Source organism: Lynx rufus, unplaced genomic scaffold (assembly GCF_022079265.1).
Source record: "Lynx rufus isolate CCGP_SWC_20201006 ecotype Redwood Valley unplaced genomic scaffold, mLynRuf1.p SCAF_8, whole genome shotgun sequence".
Lineage (NCBI taxonomy): Eukaryota > Metazoa > Chordata > Mammalia > Carnivora > Felidae > Lynx > Lynx rufus.
The window spans coordinates 105,409,293-105,436,472 of record NW_025814896.1 but is presented as its reverse complement, the minus strand read 5'-3'; the positions used below and the strand labels follow the sequence as shown (position 1 = coordinate 105,436,472).

At 54.9% G+C, this 27,180-nt stretch overlaps 2 protein-coding genes across 2 annotated transcripts; both read left to right on the top strand.

Annotated features, from left to right (window-relative positions):
* The first annotated feature begins 806 nt into the window (after positions 1-806).
* ASTL (astacin like metalloendopeptidase) lies at positions 807-16,332 on the top strand. Its single transcript, XM_047067629.1, has 9 exons — positions 807-858; positions 1,510-1,635; positions 3,790-3,851; positions 5,242-5,332; positions 5,982-6,099; positions 6,862-7,043; positions 11,149-11,230; positions 11,329-11,483; positions 15,932-16,332. Exons 1-9 carry the CDS (start codon positions 807-809, stop codon positions 16,330-16,332), a joined length of 1,269 nt encoding a protein of 422 aa, XP_046923585.1.
* Positions 16,333-24,022: 7,690 nt separating this feature from the next.
* ADRA2B (adrenoceptor alpha 2B) lies at positions 24,023-25,351 on the top strand. Its single transcript, XM_047067582.1, has one exon. The coding sequence runs from the start codon at positions 24,023-24,025 to the stop codon at positions 25,349-25,351; it is 1,329 nt and encodes a 442-aa protein (XP_046923538.1).
* The last annotated feature ends 1,829 nt before the right edge of the window (positions 25,352-27,180 follow it).

Sequence of the window (27,180 nt, the reverse complement as noted above, 5' to 3'; positions counted from 1 at the left end):
TGAGAATGGGCTTCTTCAGAGGCCAAGGAGCAGAGAGGAGGAGGGAGATGGGTAAGGAGCCTTAGTTTCTGGATCTGTGAAATGGGGATAAATGCCAGTCTTGCAAGGCTGTTGTGGGGGATGACAGGGGTAGTGTCCCTGCGAGGGTCCAGGTATGCAAGAGATCCCCCTTTCCACATGGCAGGCTTCTCTGGGGTGCTGGTTACGCCGGGCGTTCAGCGTCAAACTTTTCCTGATCCCTACGCTTGTGATTGTCCGCTTATAAAAATTAGTGCCCTTTCCCTCCTCCCACAGATAGACTGTGGTGCCTCAGGGTCTCAGGCAGCTTTCCCATGTCTGCGCACAGGGCGGGGGCAGGAACGGGTCTCCACATATTGGAGGATGAGGTCCACGCCAGGGCGCCCACCTCAGCACACTTCTGTGGTGTTCCTCTGCCCCCTGGTGGTGGGAGGGGACCTCAGAAGAGGCACACTCCCAAGTGGGACCCTCCCTCCCTGCAGGGCGCTTTGTGCCTGGATTCTTGCCTTCTTGCCCACTTCAGCCAGGCTGGGAAGGGTTGACTAGGGTCCAGAAGGCTCGGCCTGGGCTGGGGGTGGGGAACACACGTAGGGGTGGGTAGGGCTGGGGGTGGGGAACACAGGTAGGAGTGGGTAAGGCAGCAGGTGGAGTTGGTTGGGGCAAGGCTGCAGGTGGGGGCTGGAGACGCTGCTATTTAAGCGTGGGAGTGGGGGTGGGAGTGGCTGGCTTGTCCCTGCCTGGGAGTCGTGCTCCCGCTTGCCGCAGGGCTCGCGGGGGGCCACCATAGCATGAATATGGGAGGCCTCTGGCCTTGGGTGCTGGGTCTGGTCTCTTTGCCAGGTAAGTGGGCTGCCAGCCCGCAGAGTGCTGAGTAGAGGCGAGAAGGGTGTGGCTGGAGCCTGCAGGGATCTGAACGGCGCAGAAAATGGGCTCTCCAGGGATGTTCCCAGAAATCAGTTCCCAGGGGGCACCAAGGGGAGGCATCCTGAAGATCCTGAAAGCAGAGGGCCTGCCTGGCAGGAGGTAGCAGGTGTGGCCCTCAGGCATCCTTGTTTTGCTGGTCATGCCAGGCTTGCTCGATCTGAGTCTGATTTCCAGAGGCCTGGGCTGAGAAGGGAGGCATGGATGGGGCCGGGGCAGCTAGCCCGGGCTCACCCTCAGTGTTAGAGCCTGAGGTCTGGTCCCGCCTCTCTCTTTTGCTTCCTCCCCTATCTCATATACACAGCTATTCAGAGCCTGGGGCTGCTTTTTGGAACCCAGTGTTGGTCCCCTTAAAGGAGCTTCTTCCTCCAAGTTGTCTAGGCCTTGCCATCGGCTTGGACTGAGGGGAGGCCAGGCAGTCTCCCAGGACTACTTTCTGGGGGTCTGCCTTCGCGAAGGGCCTGGCTGTTGTGGTCTGATACTACCCAGCCCCCACCCCCCGGGCCCTGTTGTCCTCTCTCGCCAATGAGGGCACTTCGGGCATCATGGGTATGTGCCCGTCTGGGCCAGGTTTGATCCTAGGAGCACCCTCAGCCTCCAGCTGCTCAGAAGCCTGTGGAACCAGCTTCTCGGAGGGCCTCAACCCCGAGGGGACCCAGACATCCTGGGACAAGGACATCCCTGCGATTAACCAAGGTGAGGGCGCTGTGTCTTCTTGTGGGGTGGAGGGGCTACGAAATTGTCCACGTAGTGTGGTGAAAACCACGCAGAACATGCGGATAAACAGAACGAGCTGGAACTGTGCCAGATTACTGGGCTCTGGGTGAGTAGCAGTTCCTCAGTCTATGGGCAACTCTTGAAAAGTCTGTATTTCTGTATCTTTTCCATGAGATCGTTGCTTTTATAAGAAGGGAGGAAAGCCTACGTTTTTTTTTGTTTGTTTGTTTTTTATTTTAAAAAAAAAATTTTTTTTAATGTTTATTTATTTTTGAGACAGAGAGAGACAGAGCATGAATGGGGGAGGGTCAGAGAGAGAGGGAGACACAGAATCCGAAACAGGCTCCAGGCTCTGAGCAGTCAGCACAGAGCCTGATGCGGGGCTTGAACTCACGGACCGCGAGATCATGACCTGAGCCGAAGTCGGACGCTTAACCGACTGAGCCACCCAGGCGCTCCAAGCCTACGTTTTTAAAAATGGCCTGATAAAAACATGGGTCTTCAGATGCTCCGGCTGGTGTTAAACTAAGTCATCAGCGGATGTTCGAAAAGATGTCAGCCACCTGGTGCAGGATAGGCTGCAGGTGTGAGGGTATGAGCTGGGCTATAGACACAAAGAGGCATGAGGCCCATGGCCTTCCTGTCTGGGGATCCCCGCTGAAGAAAGGGAACGTCTAGGGGCGCCTGGGTAGCTCAGTTGGTTAAGCATCCGACTTCAGCTCAGGTCATGATCTCGTGGTTCGTGAGTTCGAGCCCCGTGTCAGCACGGAGCCTGCCTCAGGTTCTGTGTCTCCCTCTTTCTCTGACTGTCCCCCACTTGCACTCTGTATGTCTGTGTGTCTCTCTCAAAAACAAATGAACATTTAAAAAAAAAAAAATTAAAGAGAATGTATAGATAACCTGGAATGAAGCTGCGGGGGTGGGGGGAATACTGGAATTCGAGTGTTGGAGCCGAAGTGTCGGGGGGACGGGGGGTGACTTTGGAGGGATGGGGATCGCCCGAACGTGGCGGCTACCCTGTGGTCTGAACCGACTTGGAGCCCCGGAGCTACGGAGCCTCAGGGCAGTGCGCGACCTTTTGGTAACCGTGACCGGTCTGGAGGTAGCCAGAACCCATCTGAGGCTTCCCTGGCATTGATTTTGAGCTGCCATGGATCCTCTCAGCTCGGGCTGCTGGAGCCCAACTGCTATCCGAGAGGCCCTTTACCGGGAAGCACACCCCAGCCCCAGCTGCCGGGAATGTGGGCCGCTAAGGCCTCGCAGCTGAAGGCCCTCTGCCAGGGATGCTTGGGAAGCCGCTCCCTCCCCTGCCCAAGGCGGCCCGCCGTGACTCCTGGGGGCCACGGGTCAGTCCCCTGCCTCAAAGTGGAACAAATCTGTGGTGCCATTTGGGGTCCAGAGCTCCTGGGGGATCAGACTGGGGCTGCAGCCCGGCGGAGTCGGGGTGTTCCCCAGCACCCCTCAGTAAATCGCTTGCAAGGTGCCTCCCCAGCCCAGGCTCTGCTTCTAGGGAACCCCACCTAATGTACCGCCAGGGTGCCAGACCCTCCTCTAAGACTCCTCACGGGGCTGTGGCAGAAACGGAGGCTGGAGACAGAAGCAGAGACTAGCTGAGATGGGGGGGGGCGGGGGGAGACAGACTCAACCGGATCCAGACTTCCCTCCCTCCTGTGGTGGCGTGAGCTGGAATTTCACTTGTCCCCCCAAGGGTCCTGAATATCCTACCAATCGGCGGGCATTAGAGGGGGGACGAGGTAGGACAGGGGGGTCCAGGGCATGTTCCTAGAGTATGGCCTGTGCTGGAGAGGGGGGTGAAGGAGACAGCTGGAGAAAAAGTCTGCTTCTGATTAGCAGAGAGGTTCAAACGCAGAGGGAGGCGTGTGGGTGGCAGGCGCTCTGGGCCGTGTTTGAGCAAGGGAGAGATGTGACTGGGCCGAGGGGCCATATGTATTATGTAGAGGGGAGACTCAGAGGGGCCGTGTGACTAGCCTGAGGCCACACAGCCTCGGGGGCCCAGGGAAGTTCCAGCTTCAGAGTCAGGAAGGACAGACTTTGGGGTTGCTTCTGGGGCCTGTCCTTAGAGTCTGGATTCTGGGGGGCATGGGCTCACACACTCCTTCCCTTCCTTCCCAGGGCTCATCCCAGAGGAAACCCCAGAGAGCAGCTTCCTCCTCGAGGGGGACATCCTCCGGCCGGTGAGCAAGCATACACATTGGTGTAAATAACTTCACGATGTTGTTGGAGGCCTTTGAGCCCAGCCTCTGGTGTCATGGGGGTGTGACGTGTGAAGGACCTGTCTCTGTCGCTCATAGCTTGATAGACCACCCCCTCCCCCCGCCCCCCTTCTTGCTAAAGTCACAGTGAATGTTCCACAATTAGCCAGACTGAAGGGAAAAGGAGGGAGGGTAACTTCTACAGTGGTAACAGCAATCAGCCTTGGAGGGAGGGCTTCCTGAAGGAGGGCATTTGAGCCCTCAAGATCCAGCTTGGTACTGTGCCCAGGGGAGGTGCTCAGAAAGTACCTGAAGGAAGTACCTGAATGAAGGAAGAGATGAGCACAGATCGGCAGAGGGGCTGGTGGGGCTGTAGGGCGGTGGTGGTCGTGCACACCGGGGTGGTGGCCACGGTTTGGGGAGGTAAGGCAGGGACCCCATCCCCGTGGGAGGTGAGGGGTGGAGTCAGAAAGAGAGAAGGCTGGGTGGGAACTGGGATGACTTTGCCAGGGAGCCGAGAATGCACGGTGTTCAGGGGAACAGAGCCATGTTTTAGGAGACTGGGAGGCAGAGTGCCCAGACCAGAACCGCGACCTGGTGACAGCAAGACCGTTCTGGGGTTTGGTGGCCACCCACTGAGGGCACAGCGTGACGCTGGGCTGCAGAGTCAAAGGCTGGGGCTGGGCGGGAGCCCTGGGGGTGGGGTGAGGCCCCTGTTTCCGGTTAGGGGCAGGACCTGCTGGGCTTCCCTGAAGCCCGTGCCTCCAACGGTTTTGGTTGCTGGAAGAGTGGAAAGAGGAGCTGCTGAGGCCAGGGGTGTTGCCTTAGCATGAGCCCTAACATTCAGGGACGTCCGGCTGACCGCTGTGTTTCTGGAAGGATGGGGCTGCTGGTGGGCCCTTGAGCTCTTTGGAACTAGGCCCCCCTGGGGAGCTGGGACGCCTCGTCAGCCTCGTTGGGAACAAGTAGTTTTGTTTTTCTGTTGGATACAATCGGTAACAAGTTCTGTTGTGTGGAACAAAGGGTGGTGGTGGTCACCACGGCTCACCTAGCAGGCCCCCACATCTCCCACCGCTCTGTCCTGTTTCTGATGTCCTCCTCACCCTCCTGGATCTGTGTCCTGCTTCTCACATCTTTAGGGTTCTTATGGCCTGAGATTTGGCACCATTGGGGGCAAGACGCTAGGCTAGTCCTATCCCAGGGGCCTAGTCCTATCCCAGGGGCCTAGTCCTATCCCAGGGGCCTAGTCCTATCCCAGGGGCCTAGTCCTATCCCAGGGGCCTAGTCCTATCCCAGGGGTCTAGTCCTATCCCAGGGGTCTAGTCCTACCCCAGGACTCCCCAGGGGTCCCTGAAGTGCCCTCTCTCTTCAGAGTCCCTTGCGGCTGTTCTCAACTACCAGCAACAAGTGGCCCAAGAATGGGGAGGTCGTGGAGGTCCCCTTCCTGATCTCCAGCAGATACGGTGAGTAAGCACGCGCTCTGGGTCCTGGGAGCCGTGGGCCTCCCTCCGGCCCCGGCCCCTTCCTCCCCGTGCAGCCTGGGCTCCTCTCTGGGTTTCTTCCCTCTGCCTCTCCTCACGGATACCACCAAAGAGCCTTTCCACAAGAAGCCCTTTTATTCCCGAGAGCCATCTGACCCATTTCAAGACCAGTCCAGAGGACAGGGACCTACCTAAGGTCACAGAGCTGGGGCCTGTCTAGCACCCAGCTTTCTCTACCTCCTCCCTGAGCCCCAGGCTACCCCCTTTTTTTTCTTAATTTTTATTTTTGAGAAAACATAAATTTATGTTTTGAGAAAACATAAATTTATGCAGGGGAGGGGCAGAGAGAGAGAGCGAGAGGGGGGAGACAGAATCCGAAGCAGGCTCCAGGCTCTGAGCTGTCGGCACAGAGCCCGACGCAGGGCTCAAACTTGCAAACTGAGAGATCATGACCTGAGCCGAAGTCGGACGCTTAACCGACTGAGCCACCCAGGCACCCCTACCCTTTCCTGACCTTCCATTTTGGAAGAGGGATTTGAAGCTCTGTGCTCACCCTGCAGGCGGACTCCCAACGGGTCACAGGGGCTCTGGGGTCTTGGTGGGAGGTTCAGCCGGGGTGTTGCCTCCCCAGATAAAGCCAGCCGCGACATCTTCCTAAAGGCATTTGCCGAGTTTGAACGCTTCACATGCATCAGGTTTGTTGCCTACCAGGGCCAAAGAGACTTCATTTCCATCGTCCCCATGTCTGGGTAAGTACACCTGGGGGCGTGCGTATCCACGCATAAGCGCGCTGTGCAGGGGAAGTTCCTCAGCTTTCTTCTGCCTTCAGCCTGGCTTTAACTAGGCCATTCTCTAAAACCTATTTGGGGGCCTGTCTTCCCAGATCCAAAGCCCACCCCCCCCCCCTTGAGTGGTTTGCCCTATGGGAGTTAGACCTACAAATACCCAAGGCAGAAGGTGGAGAAGGAGGGGAATTAGGTGCTTGATGTCCCTTACAAAACCCTCCTCTGGGGAGACTTCATGGTCTGGTGAATGGGGACAGCTTTCATGGGAGACACCTGGCCTTGGATCTGGGTTTCAGAGTGTAGGAACCACCCAACACCAGGCAAGTGCCTTATCTTGCGAGGCTCTCCTGCCTTCTCTGTGGAAGCAGGGATAACGGCAATACCCATTTCCTAGCTTGTTAGAGACCTAAGATCATGTGTGAAAACTTTGACCTGGGGACCCTGGATGGGGATGCTCATTCAATGAGCCGCTTCCGGTATCTGTGCTCCTATTCATGTCTACATCTTCCTTGTACCTCGGGTTGGTAATGGGTTCCAGTGTACCCATTTCACGGATGCCCAAGTGGTGGAGGGACTTGGGAATTGCAAACCTGGGACTAGAATCCAGGATGGAGACTACCCGCTGATGGTCTTTCATCCCAGGACATGGGAGGAGGGTGAAGGGGCCTGGGTCTGCTCTGGATCTCTGGGCTGGTGTCTACCCAGTGTCCTCTCCTGGCCCTGCAGGTGTTTCTCCAGCGTGGGACGCAGCGGAGGGATGCAGGTGGTATCCCTGGCACCTACATGTCTCCAGAAGGGCCCAGGCATTGTCCTGCATGAGCTCATGCACGTACTGGGCTTCTGGCATGAGCACTCACGGGCTGACCGGGACCACTATATCCGTGTCAACTGGAATGAGATCCTTCCAGGTAAGCCAAATCGTGCAGAACCCACGCTGGACCTGGGGGTCTTGGGGCGAGAGGGCAGCAGGCACTGGCCAGGGCCTGAAGAGTTGCCTGCCACTTTAGAAGAGGTTATCCATCTTTCCTATCACCTGCTTGTCCACCATTGGGAAGGTGGGGCTCCTGCTTCTCTTTGAGACCTGGAGGTGGTCCAGCTACTGCTGCTTCGGGCCCCGAGCCTTCCATCCGCCCACCCAGAGTCATGCCTGAGTTAGGGAATCACTATGTTTGTGTCTCATTTTTTTTTTTTCTCATGAACACAACCTGGTACCTGGGGATGGAGTTGGTGGTATCCTTTGACCCTTGTTCATGGTGCACTCAACTAGCAGTCCTTCATGTGCCAGATGCTGCTGTGTGGGGCGGGGGCAGGGCTTGTGTGCCCGCTGCAGGGGCTGAGCCGAGACCGAAGGGCTGGAAGAAGTGGACTGTGTGTGCCAAGTCCCAGACGCAGGAGGCTCCGCCCTTGTGAGATGGGCACCAATGGGCCTGCGCGATAGAGGAAGCACAGGGGGGGCCATGTCCTGACAGGTGGCAGGGGCAAAGCCGAGGCTGGTCTGGGAGTGGGCCACTGACTGTGTCGGATGCTGGTGAGCAGGAGCTGTGTGCTGGCCGTGGTGCTGAGTGCTGGGCATCTGACCCCCGTGATGGTGGGATCCCACCCTTGTTGGGGGGACAGACTGATTCAGGGAACGAGAAGAGTAGAGACAATCCCTTCATGAAAGAGGGAAGCAGAGGAGATACATGATAAGGGGTTTGGTCTAGAGGAATGGGTATAAAAGGGGAAGGGTTCAAAGGCTTCCTGTAAGTGGAGAACTTGTGGCATGAGCACTTCCGCTGTTGTGGAGGGAACCAGGTGAAGTAGGCAGGGGGCTGCTGCTCAAGAGATCCGCATTCACGGAGCCCCAGAGAAAGGGTATTCTGGGGGAGACTTGGGTAGCACCTGATAATGAGAGGAGGGATGAAGCTTGAGATCAGAGCTTAGTCTAAGGAAGGGGGTGATGATAGTGACTGTACCCTGAAAACAGAGACTATAATCCTCCCAAGTGCTCATGGAATACTTGCAAAAACTTACCGTATGATAGAAAAATATCAAATTTGAAAAAGTTAATTCGAGTGTTTTGTTGGTGATGTAAAATGCAAAGTAGAAAATAACAAATCAAAACTGAAAACTTCTTATACTTGGAAGTTCAAGTCTAAAAAAACAACAATAATCCTTTTAGTTCCAAGGTTAAATTGCAGGAGTTCTTAAAAAAAAAAAAATCGTAACACATTAGAACTAATCATTCACAGCTAAAGCAATGTTCAGGGAAATTGTGTAGACTTAAATTCTTACCAATAAAAATAGAAAAAAATTTTAAATAGAAAAAATTAAGCATTTAAATCCAATTTAAAAAATAAAGGAAAGCAGGAAGGAATGAAATTAAAGACAGAAGTTAATGAATTAGAAAACCAACGACACTCAAACTCAACAGTGGTTTTCTTAACCATAAAACAGGTTAAAACACCAGGTACTCTAGTGGGGAAAAATTGTTTAAGAATGAAGAGAAATGAGGGGTGCCTGGGTAGCTCAGTCAGTTGAGCATTCGACTCTTGATTTCAGCTCAGGTCATGATCCCAGGGTTGTAAGATTGTGCCCCATATAGGACTCCGTGTTGAGCGTGGAGCCTGGTTAAGATTCCCCTCTCGCCCCCCTCTCACCCCCCCAAATAATAAAAAAAAATTCTAAAGGATGAAGAAAAATGAGAATACGTTTGTATTAATTGATATGTGTAGAACAAACTAAGATATACAAACTAATAACTGTAATTGGGGGTGGGGGAGCTGGGAACTTGGAAGGAAGATAGAGGGGGAGGTTTATCACATAGCTCAACATTTTTTTTGACTTTTATTTTTTTAATCCATTTTTTTATAATTTACATCCAAGTTAGCACATGGTGCAAAAATGATTTCAGGAGTAGATTCCTTAGTGCCCCTTACCCATTCAGCCCATCCCCCCTCCCAAAACCCCTCCAGCAACCCTCAGTTTGTTCTCCATATTTATGAGTCTCTTCTGTTTTGTCCTCCTCCCTCTTTTTATATTTTTGCTTCCCTTCCCTTATGTCCGTCTGTTTTGTATCTTAGAGTCCTCATATGAGTGAAGTATTATGATATTTGTCTTTCTCTAATTTTGCTTAGCATAATACCCTCCAGTTCCATTCATGTAGCTGCAAATGTCAAGATTTCCTTCTTTGTGATTGCTGAGTAATACTCCATTGTATATATACACCACATCTTTATCCATTCATCCATCGATGGACATTTGGCTCTTTCCATACTTTGGCTATTGTTGATAGTGCTGCTATAGACATTGGGGTGCATATGTCCCTTCAAAACAGCACACCTGTATCCCTTGGATAAATACCTAGTAGTGTAATTGCTGGGTTGTAGGGTAGTTCTTTTTAATTTTTTGAGGAATCACCATAGAGTTTTCCAGAGTGGCTGCATCAGCTTGCATTTCCACCAACAATGCAAAAGAGATCCTCTTTCTCTGCATCCTCGCCAACATCTGTTGTCACCCGAGTTGTTAATGTTAGCCATTCTCACAGGTGTGAAGTGGTAGCTCATTGGGGTTTTGATTTGTATTTCCCTGATGATGAGTGATGTTGAGCATTTTTTCATGTGTCGAACATCTGGATGTCTTCTTTGGAGAAGTGTCTATTCATGTCTTTTGCCCATTTCTTCACTGGATTATCTGTTTTTTTAGGGTGTTTGATAAGTTCTCTGTAGATTTTGGATACTAACCCTTTATCTGATATGTCGTTTGCAAATATGTTCTACCATTCCATTAGTTACCTTTTAGTTTTGCTGATTGTTTCCTTTGCTGTGCAGAAGCTTTTTATTTTGACAAGGTCCCAACAGTTCATTTTTGTTTGTGTTTCCTTTGCCTCCGGAGACGTGTTGAGTAAGAAGTTGCTGCGGCTGAGGTCAAAGGGGTTTTTGCCTGCTTTCTCCTCGAGGATTTTGATGGCTTCCTGTCTTACATTGAGGTCTTTCATCCATTTTCAGTTTATTTTTGTGTATGGTGTAAGAAAGTGGTTCAGGTTCATTCTTCTGCACGTCGCTGTCCAGTTTTCCCAGCACCACTTGTTGAAGAGACTGTCTTCATTCCATTAGATATTCTTTCCTGCTTTGTCAAAGATGAGTTGGCCATATGTTTGTGGGTGCATTTCTGGGTTCTCTCTTCTGTTCCATTGATCTGAGTATCTGTTTTTGTGTCACTTCTGTTTTTTTGACTTTTACACCAGATGAATATATTGCCAGTTCAAAACTGTTTAATATCTTAAGGGTTTTTAAAAGGAAGAGGTGAGTGTACCCTAGAGGCTGGTATGGCAGGTTGTGGAAGAGGCTGGCGGGGCCTGGGGGGTGTTGGGAGAGCAAATACCCAGGGTATGGCTGTTTTTTCAGAGGCTCACTGTGAAGGGCAGGACAGCGGCTGGGGGAGGGAATCTTGTCTCTCTCAGGCCTGGGGGACCCAACTGATGGGGGAAATGGTGCTCTAGCCAGTGGGGGAGTGTTTCACTTGAACCTGGGGGATGGGTGCTGCTAGCCTGAGGCAGGAAGAACAAGGTGACCTGCTGGGGAGTGGGAGCCCAACAGCAGGTGATGGGCGAGCGGGTCTCTAAAGCTGGCTTGAAGGGTAGGTACTCTATCTCGCGGGTAGGGGGCGTCAGAGACCCTGCGTAGCATTTGACTTAGTGGAAGCTGTTCTGTAAAGGTAGATGCACATTGGTGAGCTTGACAGGGGACAGAAGCAGAGTGAGCTCTAGGAAGCTGAGGTCCCTGTGCTTCCACATCAGCTAGTGCTGGTCTGGACCCATCGCGGGGAGGACAGGAGTTGGCAGTGAAAGCACCAAGGAGATGGGGACCAGGGACTGGTTGGTACTGGGAGGGGGGCACATCTGGCTGTAGTTTTAGATCTGTCAGCTCAGGTAGGGTACAAGTACCTCGAAGGCCCCTATCACCCCACCCCTCCCTTCCCTGCCTTCTTCCCTTATCACCAAGTTTTGTTGGTTTTGGCTTCTGTTTTTCCCAGGCTTTGAAATCAACTTCATCAAGTCTCGGAGCAGCAACATGCTGGTGCCCTATGACTACTCATCAGTGATGCACTATGGGAGGTGAGGACCCCCTTTCCTTTTCTTCGTTCCTTCCTTCTACACTGCCCAGCCAGCCCCCGCTGTGATCTGGATTCAGGTCCCCACCTACTGGGTTTCAGGCTTGCCTTCAGCCGGCGTGGGCTGCCCACCATCACACCGCTCTGGGCTCCCAGTGTCCACATTGGTCAGCGATGGAACCTGAGCACCTCGGACATCACACGGGTCCTCAGGCTTTATGACTGCAGCCCAAGTGGCCAAAGTCCCCGTGGGAGAGGTGAGTGACTTGAGAAATTGGAAGGATCCTATATTGAGGTGGTGTCAATGAGGGTGAAGTGGGGGACTGAGGCTGCAGGACAAAATCACTGGGGTTACCACAAGACATGTAAAACAAAATATGTGAAAATGATCACGTAGGATTAAGAACCCTTAGGAATAGAGGTCCCTTTCTTAACCCTAACATGAGTATCTTCCAAAAACCCGGAGCAAAAATCATTTTTAATGTTAAAGCACTAAACTCAGGACCAAAACAGGTTTTTTTCCACTGTTGTCCCATCTATTCAATACTGTAGTGAAGGTCTTAGCCATTGTAGTATGGCAAGAAAAAAAATTAAAAATCTGAGTATTGGGAAGGAGGCAAAACTGTCACTATTCACAGACGATGATTCTCTACATTGAAAGCAACCAAACCTATTAAATTATTGGAAGCAAAAGGATGTTAAAAGGTAGATGTATAGAAACAGAATTTCTTTCTTTTTTTTAATGTTTATTTTTGAGACAGCCAGTGCAAGTGGGGGAGGGACAGAGAGAGAGGGAGACACAGAATCCGAAGCAGGCTCCAGGCTCTGAGCTGTCAGCACAGAGCCTGACGTGGGGCTCGAACTCACGAACCGTGAGATCATGACCTGAGTCGAAGTTGGACGCTTACCTGACTGAGCCCCCCAGGCTCTTAAATGAGACACAAAGCAAGCCATAAAACTGCAAAGATTCATAAATCCAACTACATTAGTAACTACTCTAATATACTATATAACTACTACTTCTGTAATGACATAATAACTACTTATCAAGACAAAGTGAAAATACAAGTTATAAATCAGAACTCTTGCAACTCATAACTATCTAAGATACATGATATATATTACATATTAATATATAATCATATAGATAAACACATGCTGAGCAAAAGAAGGAAATACAAAGCAGGAAAAAGGGCAAGAGACCTAACGGGGGAAAAAAACCAAATGGGAAATAAACACAAGACCATCAACCTTATTCATAATTGAGGAAATGGCAAGCGAAGACCACAATGTTACCACTTTTTTACCCCTTAAATTGGCAGAAATCTAAAAACATGATAATACCCGATACTAATAAGAAAATGGAGTAATGTCCTGTCCATACCCTGTGGACAGGAGTATAAATTGCTACAGCCACTATGGTAAACAGTTTGACTTCTTTTTTTTTTTTAATTCTTTTTTTATTTGTTAGAGGGTTTAATTGACTTGGCCAATGTCCCATAACCAGTAAGTGGCACGTGAGCACCCCCCCGAGGTAACCATGGCTCTATGCTCTCTCTAGGGTTGCCTAGTCTGGAAATTTTACGTAAATGGAATTCTAGGATACGTGATCTTTTGTGACTGGCTTCTTTTACTTCATGTTTTCAAAGCTCATCCATATTGCAACCTATAGAAGCACTTCATTATTGTCAAATGATACTCCAACTTGGATGGATGAGCTACGTTTTGTCCGTTCATCAGTTGAAGGACGTTTGGGTTACTTCAACTTTCTGGCTATTATGATTCACGTTACCACGAATGTTTGTTCACAGGAACTTATGTGAACCTATGTCTTTTCCTTTGGATATATGCTTACGAGTAGATTGCTGGGTCCTAGGGTAACTCCAGATTGAATTGCTAAATTGTTTTCCGAATTGGTTGTATCATTTTTCACTCTCACAAGCAGCGTACGAAGGTCCCAACTTCTCCATGCCCTTGCCAACACTAGCTATTATCTATCCTTTTATTTCTATCCTCAGTGGGTACGAAATGGCAGCTCATTGGCATTTTGATTTGCACTGCATACAGATGATTGGCCATCTGTATATCTTCAAAGAAGTGGGTTTTGATCCTTTTACCTGTTTTTCATCTGAGTTATCTTTCTATTGCTGAGTTGGAAGTGTTCTTTGTGCATTCTAGATACACGTCCCTTATCAGACCTATCATTTGCAAATATTTTCTCACATTCTCTAGGTTGATGGTGTCCTTTGAATGCAAACATTTTTAATTTTGATGGGGTCCGATTTACCTGTTCTTTTACCGTGGTTTTGGTGTCCTCTCTGAGTAGCCTTTGCCTAAGCCAAGTTCATAAAGATTTAATCCTAAATCTTTTGCATGTGACTTTTGCTACCCAGTTCTAGCACTATTTTTTTTTTTTTTTGTCGTTTAGTTTTTAGAGAGCACGCACAAGTCGGGGGGGGTGGGGGAGAGAGGGAGACAGAAGTAGGCTCTGTGCTGAGAGTGGAGAGTCCAATGTGGGACTCAGACTCACAAATCATGAGATCATGACCTGAGCTGAAGTTGGATGCTTAACCAACTGAGCCACCCCGGTGCCCCTCTAGCACCATTTCTTAGACTATTCTTTCCCATACATAATATTAAATATTACATACTTTTTTTTTTTAATTTTTTTTTCAACGTTTATTTATTTTTGGGACAGAGAGAGACAGAGCATGAACGGGGGAGGGGCAGAGAGAGAGGGAGACACAGAATCGGAAACAGGCTCCAGGCTCTGAGCCATCAGCCCAGAGCCTGACGCGGGGCTCGAACTCCCGGACCGCGAGATCGTGACCTGGCTGAAGTCGGACGCTCAACCGACCGCGCCACCCAGGCGCCCCTGTACTTTTTGAAGTTAATAAGTACAATGTGGCGAGAGCTTTGTGGGTAACTATTGTTGAGGTTGGACTATTAGGAGAAATGAAATTGGGAAGTGGCTGGAAGGGGCTGTGGGTCTAGGGAAGGTTTACCATGATGGTAGACATTCAAGCATGCTTGGATGCTGAAATAACCCAATGGAGAAAGAGAAAGGTTGGATTCAGAGGGCAGAAGGATGCATATCTAGAACATTTGGGTAGGAGATGCCCTTGGTGGATAGGTCTCCAAGGATATGTCTGAGCTTCGTTGGTCCTAATGAGAAGGAAGACAGGTGCAGACCTAAATTTGCATGTGGGTCTTGAGGTGCAGATTCATGCACTTCTGAGGGCTTTGGTCACAGAGAATGACATGAAGTCACCAGCCTCGAGGCTGGGGAGAAGGGGATGGATGTGAAGGGAAAGGGTGCGATGTTGCCGACTGGGCTGCGGGAGAAGAAACCAGCTAGAGATACCCTGCAGGGCTGTGAGTGGTGCTGGGGCAGCCAGGTGGAGGCATGGCATAGGTTGGTGACTTGGTTCTCCAGGACTGGGGTTTTGTGGGCAGGTGTGACAGAGGGGGCGGTGCTTGAGGCATAATTGCAGTGAAGCGTGTGGAGCCCAAGTCAGAGGAGGAGAACGGTCTGGAAGTGAGGAGCTTGTAAGCAGGAAGACCTCGGAGTCCCTGCGCTCGAGGGGCTAGATTGTTGTGATATTTAAACAAGCGAGCTGGAAATATAGGCGTGGGCTGCCAGGAACCGAGACTTCTGCAGTGGTGGTTTCTGGTACTGACCAGGTCTGATGGGGAACAGGGAATGAACTGTGAGATCAATGGGACCACGGGGGAGAAGAGTCGCCGTTTGAAGCCGATCGGCTCTGATTTGGTCAGTATCTGGTTTTTTTTTTTAATTTTTTTTTAACATTTATTTATTTTTGAGAGACCGAGCATGGGCGGGGGAGGGGCAGAGAGAGAGAGAGAGAGAAGGAGACACAGAATCTGAAGCAGGCTGCAGGCTCTGAGCAAGCTGTCAGCACAGAGCCTGATGTGGGGCTCGAACCCACAGACTGTGAGATCATGACCTGGGCCGAGGTCGGATGCTCAACCGACTGAGCCACCCAGGCGCCACCCCCCCCCCCCCCCACGGTCAGGGTCTGTTGATGGAAGGGTGGGCTCATCATGAAGCCTTCAGCGCCTGGGCAGGGGTGATGGGTGAGAGGCAGCACTGAGAGGGTGGAGGGGCCTGGCCAGATAACTTGGGCTTAAGATGAAGAGGTTTACAAAGCAGTGGGTGGCAGCGGTGGCCCAGGAGAGGCAGGGAAGAGCAAGGAGGGCCTGTCTCACTAAGGACATGGGCCCGACAGGGCTCAGTAATGTCGTCCTGATGCTCTGGGTTTGGCAGGTGGTTGCAAGTGCAGGAAAAGTTCTGTAGGAGGCTTCAGACATGGGGTGGTGAGAGCAGGGTGTCCCTCAGTACAGAGGACCCCAGGAGGTGTCGGAATGGAGAGGGCTGCAGTGCTTTCCGCCCTCAGCTATCTGGGGGCTTGACCATCAGCAGCTCGGGGGTATGAGTGGGAGACCATGGAAGAGAGCCCGAGGGCCTTTGTGGTGGTGACTGAGGAGTTCTGTGGTCCTTGTCTTTAAGTGTGGGTTGAGAATTTGGGTCTTGAAAGCGTTAAGCAGGGGCGAGGCAGGTTATCTCCGATGAGCTGAGCTATCCGTATGAACGCAACTGAAGGTCACTCTGGCTCTCTACAGCTGGGCCACACGTTTTCCTGCTGTGTTTCTGGGCCATAACCTCCTGTCTTTCCTGCTTCAGGGTTCCAGCCCCACAGCGATGGTAGGAGCCCTACTCCTGCCTCTAGACCATACCTGCAGCAGCTTCTGAAGGCGTTGTCGGCAGAATCTGGGCGCCCCGACCCCAGTGGCTCCAAGGCTGGAGCCCAGCGCATTGTTGCAGGGCCTGGAGAGAGCCCACGTAGCTGGAAGCTCCCTGTGCTGAGAAAGTTGGGTGTGGGGGCCTCTGCAAGGCTGCTTCAGAGCCCAGCTTCCTCCCTAAACTCCAGGCCTGGAACAGGCGTTCCTGGTTTGGCTCTAGAGAGGTCCTGGCTGGCCCAAGTGCCCTCTGTACCACTCACTGCTTCTCCGGAAGCAGAAGACCAGCCAGGACCCATCCAGGAGGCTTTGGGGAGCAGCTCTCCCAGGAGCACATGTACCTGAAAGTCCTCTCAGGGGGATGTGCAGAAGTCGAGCCTGTGGCTTCTGTCCCCAAGTGCGAAGGGCATCTCCGTCTAGAGTAGCCCCTGGCCCCCTCCGGGCAGTACCCTGTCTTCCAGCCCCAATCTGGCTACCCTGTGTGAGGCCTGGGACTCTCCCTCTGCCTCTTTCTTCTCCATATGTTCTCCTAAGGGCTTCTAGGGACTAGGGGCTTCTAAGGGACTTCTAGGTTGATCCGGGGGAGGCAGGCCAGTCAAGAGCTGCCTGGTTCTGCCTGCTTTCAACTTCTGCCCTAGTCCCAGAGGCTGCTGGGAAGGGGAGGTGACATTCTCTAGGGCTCCAGGGCCAGGGGTCTGGAAAGGGGGGCAGAGGCAGGTTCCAGCCCTGAAGTCCCCTGGGAATCATTCTGTAGGTGAGTCACAGCCTTCCCAGCATGCTAAGGTACTGCCTCTGTCTCTCCCTCGGGCCAGGACTTGCAGGGGAGCCCATGGCTCGTGGGAGAAGTCTCCCATCCCTGATGTCTGGGTGCTAGGAGTGTTGTCCTGCGGCTGTAACCTGCAGCCCTATTCCCCAGGGGGCTTTCAGCTTGCTCCCCTGCAGTGCAGGAAGGTTCTAGAGGCAGGGATGCCACATGGGGCGACGAGGAGGGGTTGGAGGCACCCTCTAACACTGCACAATGGGGAAACTCAGCAAGAATGTGAGGCCCCTGAACATAGGACTCAAAGCTCCTTCCCAGCCTGCTCTGCTTTCCAAGAACCCTTCCCTTCCACACAGGGACTTGGCCAGAGGAGGCCCTGGAAGGTGTGAAGGGGCTGTAGGGGAGGGGGCTGGTCACCCTGCTTATCTTCCTTCAGCAAAGCCCTATTCCTGGCTCCTGCTTCCTGTGTGAGGGCTGTTCCAGGAATGAATAAGGTCTCCACATGGGCTGACAGGCCAGGAGCACCCCCCCCACCCCCAGAGCTGGAGTGGCACCATACTTATGAACTGTCAGAAGCCCCAGGAAGCCCTGCCTGGAGGGAAGTAGGGGCCTGTGCCCTGGCCCCGTGGGGCCAAGTTCCTCACATGTTTTGGGGGAAGGCAAAAATAAAATTGGGTACTTGCTCCAGGAGCTAGGTACTGGGCTGTGCCTGAGTGCATTTAACCTTGCCGACTGACCTGGGAGGGGCCCTCAGGTGGTTACACCCAGTTTCTTGGGGTGGACAGCGGGGAAGCAGAGGGTCAGCAGCTTAGGGCTGAGGCTTGCTGTGCTTGAGTTTGGGGGAGAGCGTGGCCTTTGCCAGCCTCCTGGGCCGAGTCGGGGTAGGGGGGCATCCTTGCAGGAGCCTGGAGCCTCTGCCCTCAGTCTCTCTGGGGTTTCAGTCTTGAGTTCAAGGGATTTTCTCAGACTGAACAGGGGCCTGGTCTCAGGGATTAGCCTTAGGGAAGGACCGTCGGGTGGGGGAAACGCTGTCCCTCTGCTTGCCCCCCGGACACGAGGGGAGGAGTGTCTGAGTTTAAAGTGGGTGACGTGCTCCTCGCAGGGTGACAGCTCCCCTGGGAGATTCCCAAGCAAAGATCGAGAATGTAATGTAGTGCCCCAGCCTACCAGAGAAATGAGTGTGGCCGCCTTAGCATCTCTGGGTCTAAGTAGTGGAGCCAGGCCTCTGGTTCTGGGCTGGGGGTTCTCGGTGGTCACCCTACGTCAGAGCAGGTGAAGTGCTTGGTGGCCACGAGGAGGCCCTCCCCGTTCTTAGAGGCTGCCCGTGATGAGCCTCCATTAGGATATGGCTTTCGGTCTCAGAATTTGGGCTCTCCAGAGGGTGGGGCTGGCTGAGCCCGGCGGCTCAAGGGCAAGAGTGTTTTGCCCTCTTCTTTGGGGGTGATCAGGGATGAGGCTGCCCTTGTCGTTCCCCCATGGAGCCACCTATCACTACAGCTCCCCTTCTCCACGCCTGTTCCACAGGCGCCACCCTGCCCCTGGGGTCCAGCCCCTGGAGCCCTGGCATGAGGGGCGTGCTGTGGCTGGGGCCCTGGGCTGTTACCCTGGTCTGTGGCCTATTCCCCAATCCCCAGGCACATAACTATGTGGGCTCACTCATCAATTTGTTCACTCATTGGACAGAATCGGTTGTATTACGTGCCAGGCTGGCTTGGCTATAGGCACCAGGAGTAACATGGTGGGCAAGGCAGGGTTTCTATTCTTGTGGAGGTTATTTGGGGGGTGGGAGAGGGATGGGCCGTGATTAGATAAATAAGGACAGTGATTAAGTAAGATTGGTAAATGATTGGGGGGGCATTCCTTTAGGTTGGTATTTCAACTGGGACCCAAATGATAGGAGGGACTATCTTGTAAAAAAAAAAATCCAAAGAAATGGCCAGTGCAAAGGCCCTGAGGCACGAAGAAGGAAGGTGTGATGGGAGGGGTGAAATGAGGTGGGATGGGGGATGTTGGCAGAGCAAGGTGAGTGAGGGATGGTTTTATTCCAGGAGCAACGGGGAGCAGCCACTGGAGGGTTCTAAGTAGGGGAGGGGCAAGATCCAAGATTTAAAAAAAAAAAAAAAAAAAAATCACTCGGGATGCTCCGTGGAAAATAGACCGGAAGCAGGGAGAACAGTTGGAAGCCACTAACTACGGTTGTACAAACCAGAGTGATGGGGACTGTGGAAATGGGCAGACGTGGATGCTTCTGGAGTATGTTTTGGAGGTTGAGGCAACCACACTTGTGACTGACGCAGGCGTGAGGGCCCCACATACAGCACTGAGACCTCAGGAGAGGGGAGAGTGTGGGACCGAATGAGCCTGGAGTTCAGGGCTGGAGATGTAGTTTGGGGAGTCCTCAGCCTCTAGGTGGGAGCTGTGGAGCTAGAGGAAACTGCCAAGAGGAGTTTGGGGCCAGAAGAAAAGGGACCCCAGGACTGAAAGGCGGTGCTGCGACATTTAGGCCAGGGTCTCTCCGTCTCCGCGTTACTAGTGTTTTGTGTCATAGTTGTCGTGGGGGCCGTCCTGTACGTTGTTAGGTGTTTAGCAGGGCCCTTGGTCACTACCCACGAGATGCCAGTAGCGCCCCCTTCCTCTTGTGACAATCGAGAAATCTCTTCAAGTGCCAGATTGCCAAATGGCCCTGGAGGAGAAGGGGCAAAAACCACTCTCCGTGAGGATCGGTGATTGGGAGTTTTGGGGGAGAAGAGGGGGCTGAGAAGGAAGGGGTGACCCGTGAGGAGGGAGTCATGCCTGCAGTGTCCCCAGGGTGGGCAAGAGTCTGTCGTCTAAAATGTTGCTGAGAAAATTAAGAGGACACACTCGGGCATGAGTCCCGAATGACTCACCAGCAGTAGATTCAGCCGAGGACAGGGTGCAGGTGCCCCATGGAGGGTCAAGGAGAGAATGTGAGGGGTTAGAGACCGTGCAGCAAAGAGTTTGAGAAGCCAGCAGCTACGGAGGACATAGAGGGCTTTCCAGGGCAGGGCCTGGCCCTGTAGCAGGGGAGGAGTGACCGTGGAGGGTGATAATTGCAGGAGCAGAGTCCTGGGAGTTAGGAGAGGGTTCGGGACACACACGCAGGACTTGCCCTCAGAGCAGAGATGGAGCTCGGATGCAGGCGCTTGTGGGGGTGACTTCCTGCCTAATGGCTTTCATCTTCTAAGTCCGAGGCAAAGTCACAGCTTGGAGTGGGGGAGGGCGTGCGGGGCGAGGAGGAGGAGAGGGATGTGGATTCTGAAGAGTGGGAAAGGTGAGCACACTAGGGAAGTCTGGAGATCTGTGGTCCTGACTTTAAAGCGAGGCCAGTGGATGCAATGAATGTTTTGCACCGGAAAGAGCAGCTTTTTGGGTAAAAGCTGGGTGGGGGGGGTGATTTAGGTCTGACCAGGGTTGGGGTTTTGTCGGGTGAGGTGTGATGGAGGAGAGGGTGGTGGCCTTACATTATAGAGGGCGTGGCTCAAGGGCCTGGGAAGGTCAAGGGGTTGGGTCACACAGGGTGGGGGTTCGGGGGATTTGAAAGGCTGCGGCTGCTGGATAAAGCTGGGGTGCGAAGCCCAGTTGGGCGTCGTCCCTGTGGAACCCTGGCACAGGAGAATCTGGGGCTGGTGTCCTCTCTCGGACCCGGAGAAGTGGCTCCAGCGCGATCAACTAAGGTGGCACGTCTCTTGCTGTGCTCTCACAGTTAGGGATGGGACAGCTGTCCCTCTTTTCTTTGAAAAAGATGGTGCGAGGTCAACTTCCCCCCCCCACCCCCGGCCCCTCTTCCCAAGGGCACCCCTCGGGGACGCCTTCATTTGGCCCTACCTGAGAAAGGCTCCTGTGGAGGTCATCCGTGGACGCCAGGCTGCCACTCCCCCTCGTCATTCAGCAATCTTGGCCGGGTACTGGGGACAGAGAAGGGATGTGTGCTCCAGCGGACGGTGGGGGAGGGGTGTATGATGCAGCAAACCCATCCACGCCCACCTCAGTACCTCTCTGAGCGTGAAAGCGGTACTGTGTAGCATCAAAGAACTTGGAAAGCAGGGTGTCTCTTTCTCTCTGCGAGGGCAGTGGGTGAAAGATGAGTAAACCTTGGAGAGTCGGCGGGGGGGGGGGGGGGAGGTGGTGCCAGCCCCTGGGAAGGACTGGAGATGTGGGAGCTCAGGGCTTGCCCAGGGACCAACAGTTAGCCTGGTGGGGCCAGGAGGGCAGGCCAGTGCCCATCACGGCCTTCCTCTCCCACCCCAGGTGGCTGGGTGCTCCTGGCTGGGTCCGGGATTGAGTCCTGCCAGCCCTGGTGGAAGTGGTCAGATCCAGTTGGGGAAGAGCTGAAGGAAAGCCCCACTAAGGCCCCGAGGCTCTGATTCATGCGGGGCTGGGCGGAGCAGGCAGTACTGGAAGGTGCATGCGGGGGGACGTGGAAGCTGCAGAGAAGAGGGGGAATCAAGTCATGGGATGGTCTCCACTGCCCCAGGAGCCAGCTGCACATCTGGGAGGTGGCAGCAGGTGACACAGACCCTGGGGCTGTGTCTCAAGATGCCTGTAGACTCTCCCTGGCTCCCTCCCCCCTCCCCTGCTCCCCGCCCCAGGCTTGTGCCCATTCAGTGAAGCTGCCCCTTCAGTGAAGACCCAGTGGGGGGGGGGAAGGAGCAGGGGAGAGAGTCTGAGCAGCCCTGGCCTCAGCTCCTTCGGGGTCCTGGCAGCCTCACCTTTCAAGGAAAACTTGGGCCAGGAGACAAAGGGCTGATGCTGACTGCAGTGTTGGGAGATACCCTGTGCCCCCCACCCCCAGTCTGAGTATGGTTGGAGAGAATGAAAAAGTGGTCCCTCTTTTTTTTTTTTAATTTTTTTTTCAACGTTTATTTATTTTTGGGACAGAGAGAGACAGAGCATGAACGGGGGAGGGGCAGAGAGAGAGGGAGACACAGAATCGGAAACAGGCTCTAGGCTCCGAGCCATCAGCCCAGAGCCCGACGCGGGGCTAGAACTCCCGGACCTTGAGATGGTGACCTGGCTGAAGTCGGACGCTCAACCGACTGCGCCACCCAGGCGCCCCAAAAGTGGTCCCTCTTAATGTCCCTATGGGCCACCAGAACGCTCAGACTCCTCAGCCCCCTCCGCCCCTGGGACAGGGAGTCTCGGAGACAAGGCAGGAAACTACCTAAGTGGCTGCTTTCCAAGTTCCGGTGGCCACCCCTCCGTCCTCCCTCAGGGAAGGGGCTACCGAGACTTCTCCATCCCTGGCAACCTCAGGGCCCAGGCCTATCAGCCCAGCCCAGCCGGTGGGAGGGATGTGTCCATAAAAACCTGTCTCTGGAGGAGGTGAGACAGGCTGGCTGCCCTCTCCCACCATCAGGCTGTCGGGCGATCCACCTAAGAAAACAGCTGAGTAGAATGGCAGGAGGCAGGGGCGGACTTGTACGGAGGAACCCCTCCACCCCCTGCCGTGTGAGCCTAGGTAGGGGTGAGATATTGTCTGTGGGCCCTGAGCGGTCATTCTCTGGTCCCGTGAAGATGGAACAGTCAGGAAGGGAGGTGCAGTATGCGTGCTGTCTCAAGGCCTGGTCCTCTGGAGGAGGCCTACTTTCAGCAGTGGCTCGATGCTTATTTATACAGAGGATGTCATGCAGAGCTGTGGGCTATAAATATGGGGCCTGGCTCTAGCCTGGGGTTATAGCGTCAGGGGCTCCAGAAGCGGTGAAAAAATGTGCCCTTGAGGCTGCCCGGCCTGACGCTGGTGGCAGCGGCCACAGGGAGAGTGAGTAGGGTGAGGGTGCCAGACGGGGCTCCTTCCACAGCCACTCCAAGAGGGTGTGCAGCAGATATGTGGGGGGTGCAGGAATGCAGGGGGGTGGTGTCAAAACACAAAGGGATGTTTCTCCCTTCATAGCTTCCCCTGACACCTACTTTTTCTCCAAGCTGTGTTAAGAAGACCCCACCCTTGCCTGAGTCTCCATTGCTGCTGCTGAGAGTGGAGTCCAAGCCAGTTTTCCTCTTACCTCTTTGCCCTTAGTGGAGGAAACCGAGGCAGCTGCGGGGAAACAGAAACACTGAAGTCCTAAATCTTGGAGCACTGGCTTGCCCCACCGACCTTGGGAGCCTTTTCCGTGCGCCCCCCAGAACGCGGCGAGGACGCGGGTCTCCCGGCTGGCCGCGGACTACCGCCACACGCGGGCGGCGGCAGGGGGCGCTCGCAACCTGCCACGCGCGCCTCCCTGGGCTCCGCAAGCCCGACGGAATCCGCTCCGGGAGAGAGAGCATTGGGGAAGGGGTTCCAGGGCAGTCTTCCCGCTCCCCCAACTCCTACTCGGCTTCCTTCGCGGGCGCCGGGTAGGAGGGGGTGGTTCACTATGTTCCGGTGGCCCCAATCCACCCACCCACCCTCTCCTTGGGGCTCCTGGGCGGCGCGGGGAGAGATCAGCTGGCGCCCACCGTCCTAGATCCTGGTGCTCGGACCCGGTCTGCAGGAAGAGAGGTCCCTCCCGGGTCCCAGCGCCCCGTGCGCACCCATCCTTCCACTTCTGCAAACGTCCTTCCCGGAGTCCCGAAGACCCCAGACGCGGATCTCTGGCCTTCCGTGGCGCGGAGGCCAGGAGGAAAAGGGGTAGGAGCGCCAGGGCGGAGGCCCTCGAGGAGGGCAGGCTGCTGCCGGCCGGTCCTCCCGCTAGGCGCACCTTCCACCCACCCGTGGTCCGCCGCCCGCCCCGCCTCCCTCCCCTCCTCCTACTCCCGCCTCCCGTCTCCTCCCTCCTCCGGCGCGCTCGCTCTCCTCCCATTCCCCTGCCGCGGCGGACTGCTTGCAGGCGCGGCTCCCGGCCAGAGCCAGCGAGCGGAGCGGGCGCCTCGGCTGCTGCGCCTCCTCCGAGAACCGGTGGCGCGCCCCCCTTCCCCCCAACGCCGGGCCTGCCGGGTCCCGGGTCCCAGCGTGCGTCCAGCAGCTTCGTAGCGGGAGGGCGCAACTTTCCCCCGGTCCCGGGCGGGGCGGGGACGGCAGCGGGACAACTTGGAAAACTTCTCCGGAGAGGACGGCAGGGACGCCGGGTGTCGGTGGAAGAGGATGTAGGAGGGCGGTGGCTGGCCCCAGGCATCCCTCCATCTCCTTGGCCGGGTTCGGCCTGGCCATGGGGCTCCAGCGCCTTGTGCGCCGCCAGGGGGTCGATCCCCCCTTCTAGACTAGCTGCGTAGGACAGTACCGTCTCCGGCTGAGCACGCTCTGGGCGAGCAGCGACCCCTCTGGCCGCGTCCCGCCCCGTCATGGAACACCAGGAGCCCTACTCGGTGCAGGCCACCGCTGCCATCGCGGCGGTCATCACGTTCCTCATCCTTTTCACCATCTTTGGCAACGCGCTGGTCATCTTGGCTGTGTTGACGAGTCGCTCGCTGCGCGCCCCGCAGAACCTGTTCCTAGTGTCGCTGGCCGCCGCCGACATCCTGGTGGCCACGCTCATCATCCCTTTCTCGCTGGCCAACGAGCTGCTGGGCTACTGGTACTTCCGGCGCACGTGGTGTGAGGTGTACTTGGCGCTCGACGTGCTCTTCTGTACCTCGTCCATCGTGCACCTGTGCGCCATCAGCCTGGACAGGTACTGGGCCGTGAGTCGGGCGCTGGAGTACAATTCCAAGCGCACCCCACGCCGCATCAAGTGCATCATCCTCACCGTGTGGCTCATCGCAGCTGTCATCTCCCTGCCGCCGCTTATCTACAAGGGCGACCAGGGGCCCCAGCCTCGTGGGCGCCCGCAGTGCAAACTTAACCAAGAGGCCTGGTACATCCTGGCCTCTAGCATCGGATCTTTCTTTGCACCCTGCCTCATCATGATCCTGGTCTACCTGCGCATCTACCTGATCGCCAAGCGCAGCCACCGCAGAGGTCCCAGGGCCAAGGGCCGCCCTAGGGAGGGTGAGTCTAAGCAGCCCCGCCCCGTCCCTACTGGAACTTCAACCAAAATGCCAACCCTGGCCTCTCTGGCTGCTTCTGGAGAGGCCAATGGTCACTCCAAGCCCACTGGGGAGAAGGAGGAGGGGGAGACCCCTGAAGATCCTGCGACCCCTGCCTTGCCACCCAGCTGGTCGGCCCTTCCCAACTCAGGCCAGGGTCGGAAGGAAGGTGTTTGTGGGGCATCTCCAGAGGAAGAAGCTGAGGAGGAGGAGGAAGAGTGTGAGCCTCAGGCCTTGCCAGCATCTCCTGCCTCCGCCTGTAGCCCACCCCTGCAGCAGCCACAGGGGTCCCGGGTGCTGGCAACACTACGTGGCCAGGTGCTCCTGGGCAGGGGCGTGGGCACCTCGAGTGGGCAGTGGTGGCGGCGGCGGGCACAGCTGACTCGGGAGAAGCGGTTCACCTTTGTGCTGGCCGTGGTCATCGGCGTTTTTGTGCTCTGCTGGTTCCCCTTCTTCTTCAGCTACAGCCTGGGTGCCATCTGCCCACAGCACTGCAAGGTGCCCCATGGCCTCTTCCAGTTCTTCTTCTGGATCGGCTACTGCAACAGCTCGCTGAACCCCGTCATCTATACCATCTTTAACCAGGACTTTCGCCGTGCCTTCCGAAGGATCCTTTGCCGCCAGTGGACCCAGACGGCATGGTGAGCCACCTGCCCGCCACCCGTGTGGGGTTGGTGCCAGGCGGCACCAGGGCCACTCTGATTCTTGCCCTATTTTATGTGGCCACCTCCCTGGGGCTTTCTGGTCCCTGCCTGGGTCCTGCAGGCTTCATCTTGGGAGCCCCCTGGGAGGGGCAGGGGCCGGGGTGCTGTTCACAGGGGTCCAGCTGAGGCCTCCGATTGCTGGCTTGGCTGTGGGGGGACATCTTCTCTACCCCCGTGAACACAGGCCCACGGATGAGGCTTGGACCTTCCTGAACATAGCCAAGGCTGGGCCAGATAGAGCACTTCTCTCCCAATGCCCCAGACCCCTGCAAGCCCATGGGTGGGCTTTCCTTCCTTAAGGACCCTTTGTTCCCTGGCTGGTCACTTGCTTGTGGCGTTTTTGTTTCTCATCTTCCCCGGGTAAAGAGCAGGAAGCCAGCCTTCCACTTTTCCCAGGAGGACCCGCTGCTGAGGAGGAAGAGGCAGAAACGAGGGATCCACGTTGGGCGCCCATGGTCCCCATCAGGCACTGGGTGGGGAGTTAACGGCCTGGCACTGTTTCTGGTCCTTCTTCCCTTTCCCCCTACCTTTAGATTTGTAGCTCCTTTAAAGGCCAGAACCTTCTCTGGAATCGTTTTCCTTACCTGGCACCCCTCTGGCAGGCGGGTGTGTGCCAGCAGAGGCCTCGCCTTGGTGGGGTGGTCTGGAGGTCTGGCCTCCGCCTCGACGGGAGATCCCTGATCACTAGCATTCACCCCCTGCAAAAACCTGGCGACAATGGCTTGCCGCCTACTTGCTGCAGGGAGATGAAAGGCTTTGCGGAAAGCTTTGAGCTCCGTGGGGGAACGCACTAGAGAACCAGAAAATATGATTATTTGGAGATATAAAAATCCCCTTTCTCTGTGTTTACCACCACCTGTCTTCCTGTAGACTTTTTGTTCTGCGCCTGGGGTGCGGGAATTCTTACCCCAACCTGGAAGTGGGGAATGGTAGAGAGAACCAACTACTTCAGTTAAAGGATTTCTTCGAGAACACGTTCTTGTGCCTGCAAGGGTTTAGTTATTATGCTGCATGACAGCTCCTCGACATTTCACCCGCGACACCGAGAGGGTTTTCGGTGGCCTGGGCACCCCCCCCCCCAACGGGGGACAAGTCTTTTGTCATCAGGCAGGCAAATTGTTTCCCCAAGATGGCTAAAAATACCCACCCCATCAGAACAATCTGAGATGAGAGTCTGTGGTGGGTGACAGGGCCCCCAGGCAGGCGCTGGGGCTGGAACGGGTGAGTGAGGGCCCTGTGGACTCCTTCAGGAGCCTTCCACCAGAGCGCCCAGGCGGTTCTCCAAGCCCCACGTGGGTCCCTGTGATGTGTAACTGATCCTACCTTGGGTGGGGGCCAGCTGGCCATCTCTGACCCAGCCATGTTGCTTCACCCCACTGATGAGGCTCCAGGGGCCTCTCCTCTCTTGGTTCTCTCCCCAACCCCAGGACCTAGCACCCAGAAGACTTGGGAGCATTGGAAGGATGTTTCCCAGTCTTCTCCAAGGAGCTCCTGGGTTCAGCATTAAGCCAGCGGGCATCTAGCATGGGGGGTAGGGGTGAGCAGCCAAGGCACTGTTGGCACTCTGAGGGGCCCGGCCGGATTTGGAGAGCTTTCTGGGGTGGAGAGAATGGAGGAGACCAAAGAGAGTCCTTTCTGGGGAGAGGGGCTGTCTAGCTCCTTCTTACAGTCTCATTGTGAGGCCAGGGCATTGCCTTGGGGGGAGGCTGGGGAGGCTGGGCCCAGGGGAGTGGCTGACTTGTGACATCTGCTGACTGGTCTTGCGTGTGT

Excerpts from the sequence above, each read along its gene's own strand:
- ASTL (XM_047067629.1), top strand. The coding sequence starts at position 807 with ATGAATATGGGAGGCCTCTGGCCTTGGGTGCTGGGTCTGGTCTCTTTG. Across the intron at positions 1,636-3,789 it reads CATCCCTGCGATTAACCAAG|GGCTCATCCCAGAGGAAACC; the intron begins GTGAGGGCGCTG and ends CTTCCTTCCCAG. Across the intron at positions 5,333-5,981 it reads CCTGATCTCCAGCAGATACG|ATAAAGCCAGCCGCGACATC; the intron begins GTGAGTAAGCAC and ends TTGCCTCCCCAG.
- ADRA2B (XM_047067582.1), top strand. The coding sequence starts at position 24,023 with ATGGAACACCAGGAGCCCTACTCGGTGCAGGCCACCGCTGCCATCGCG.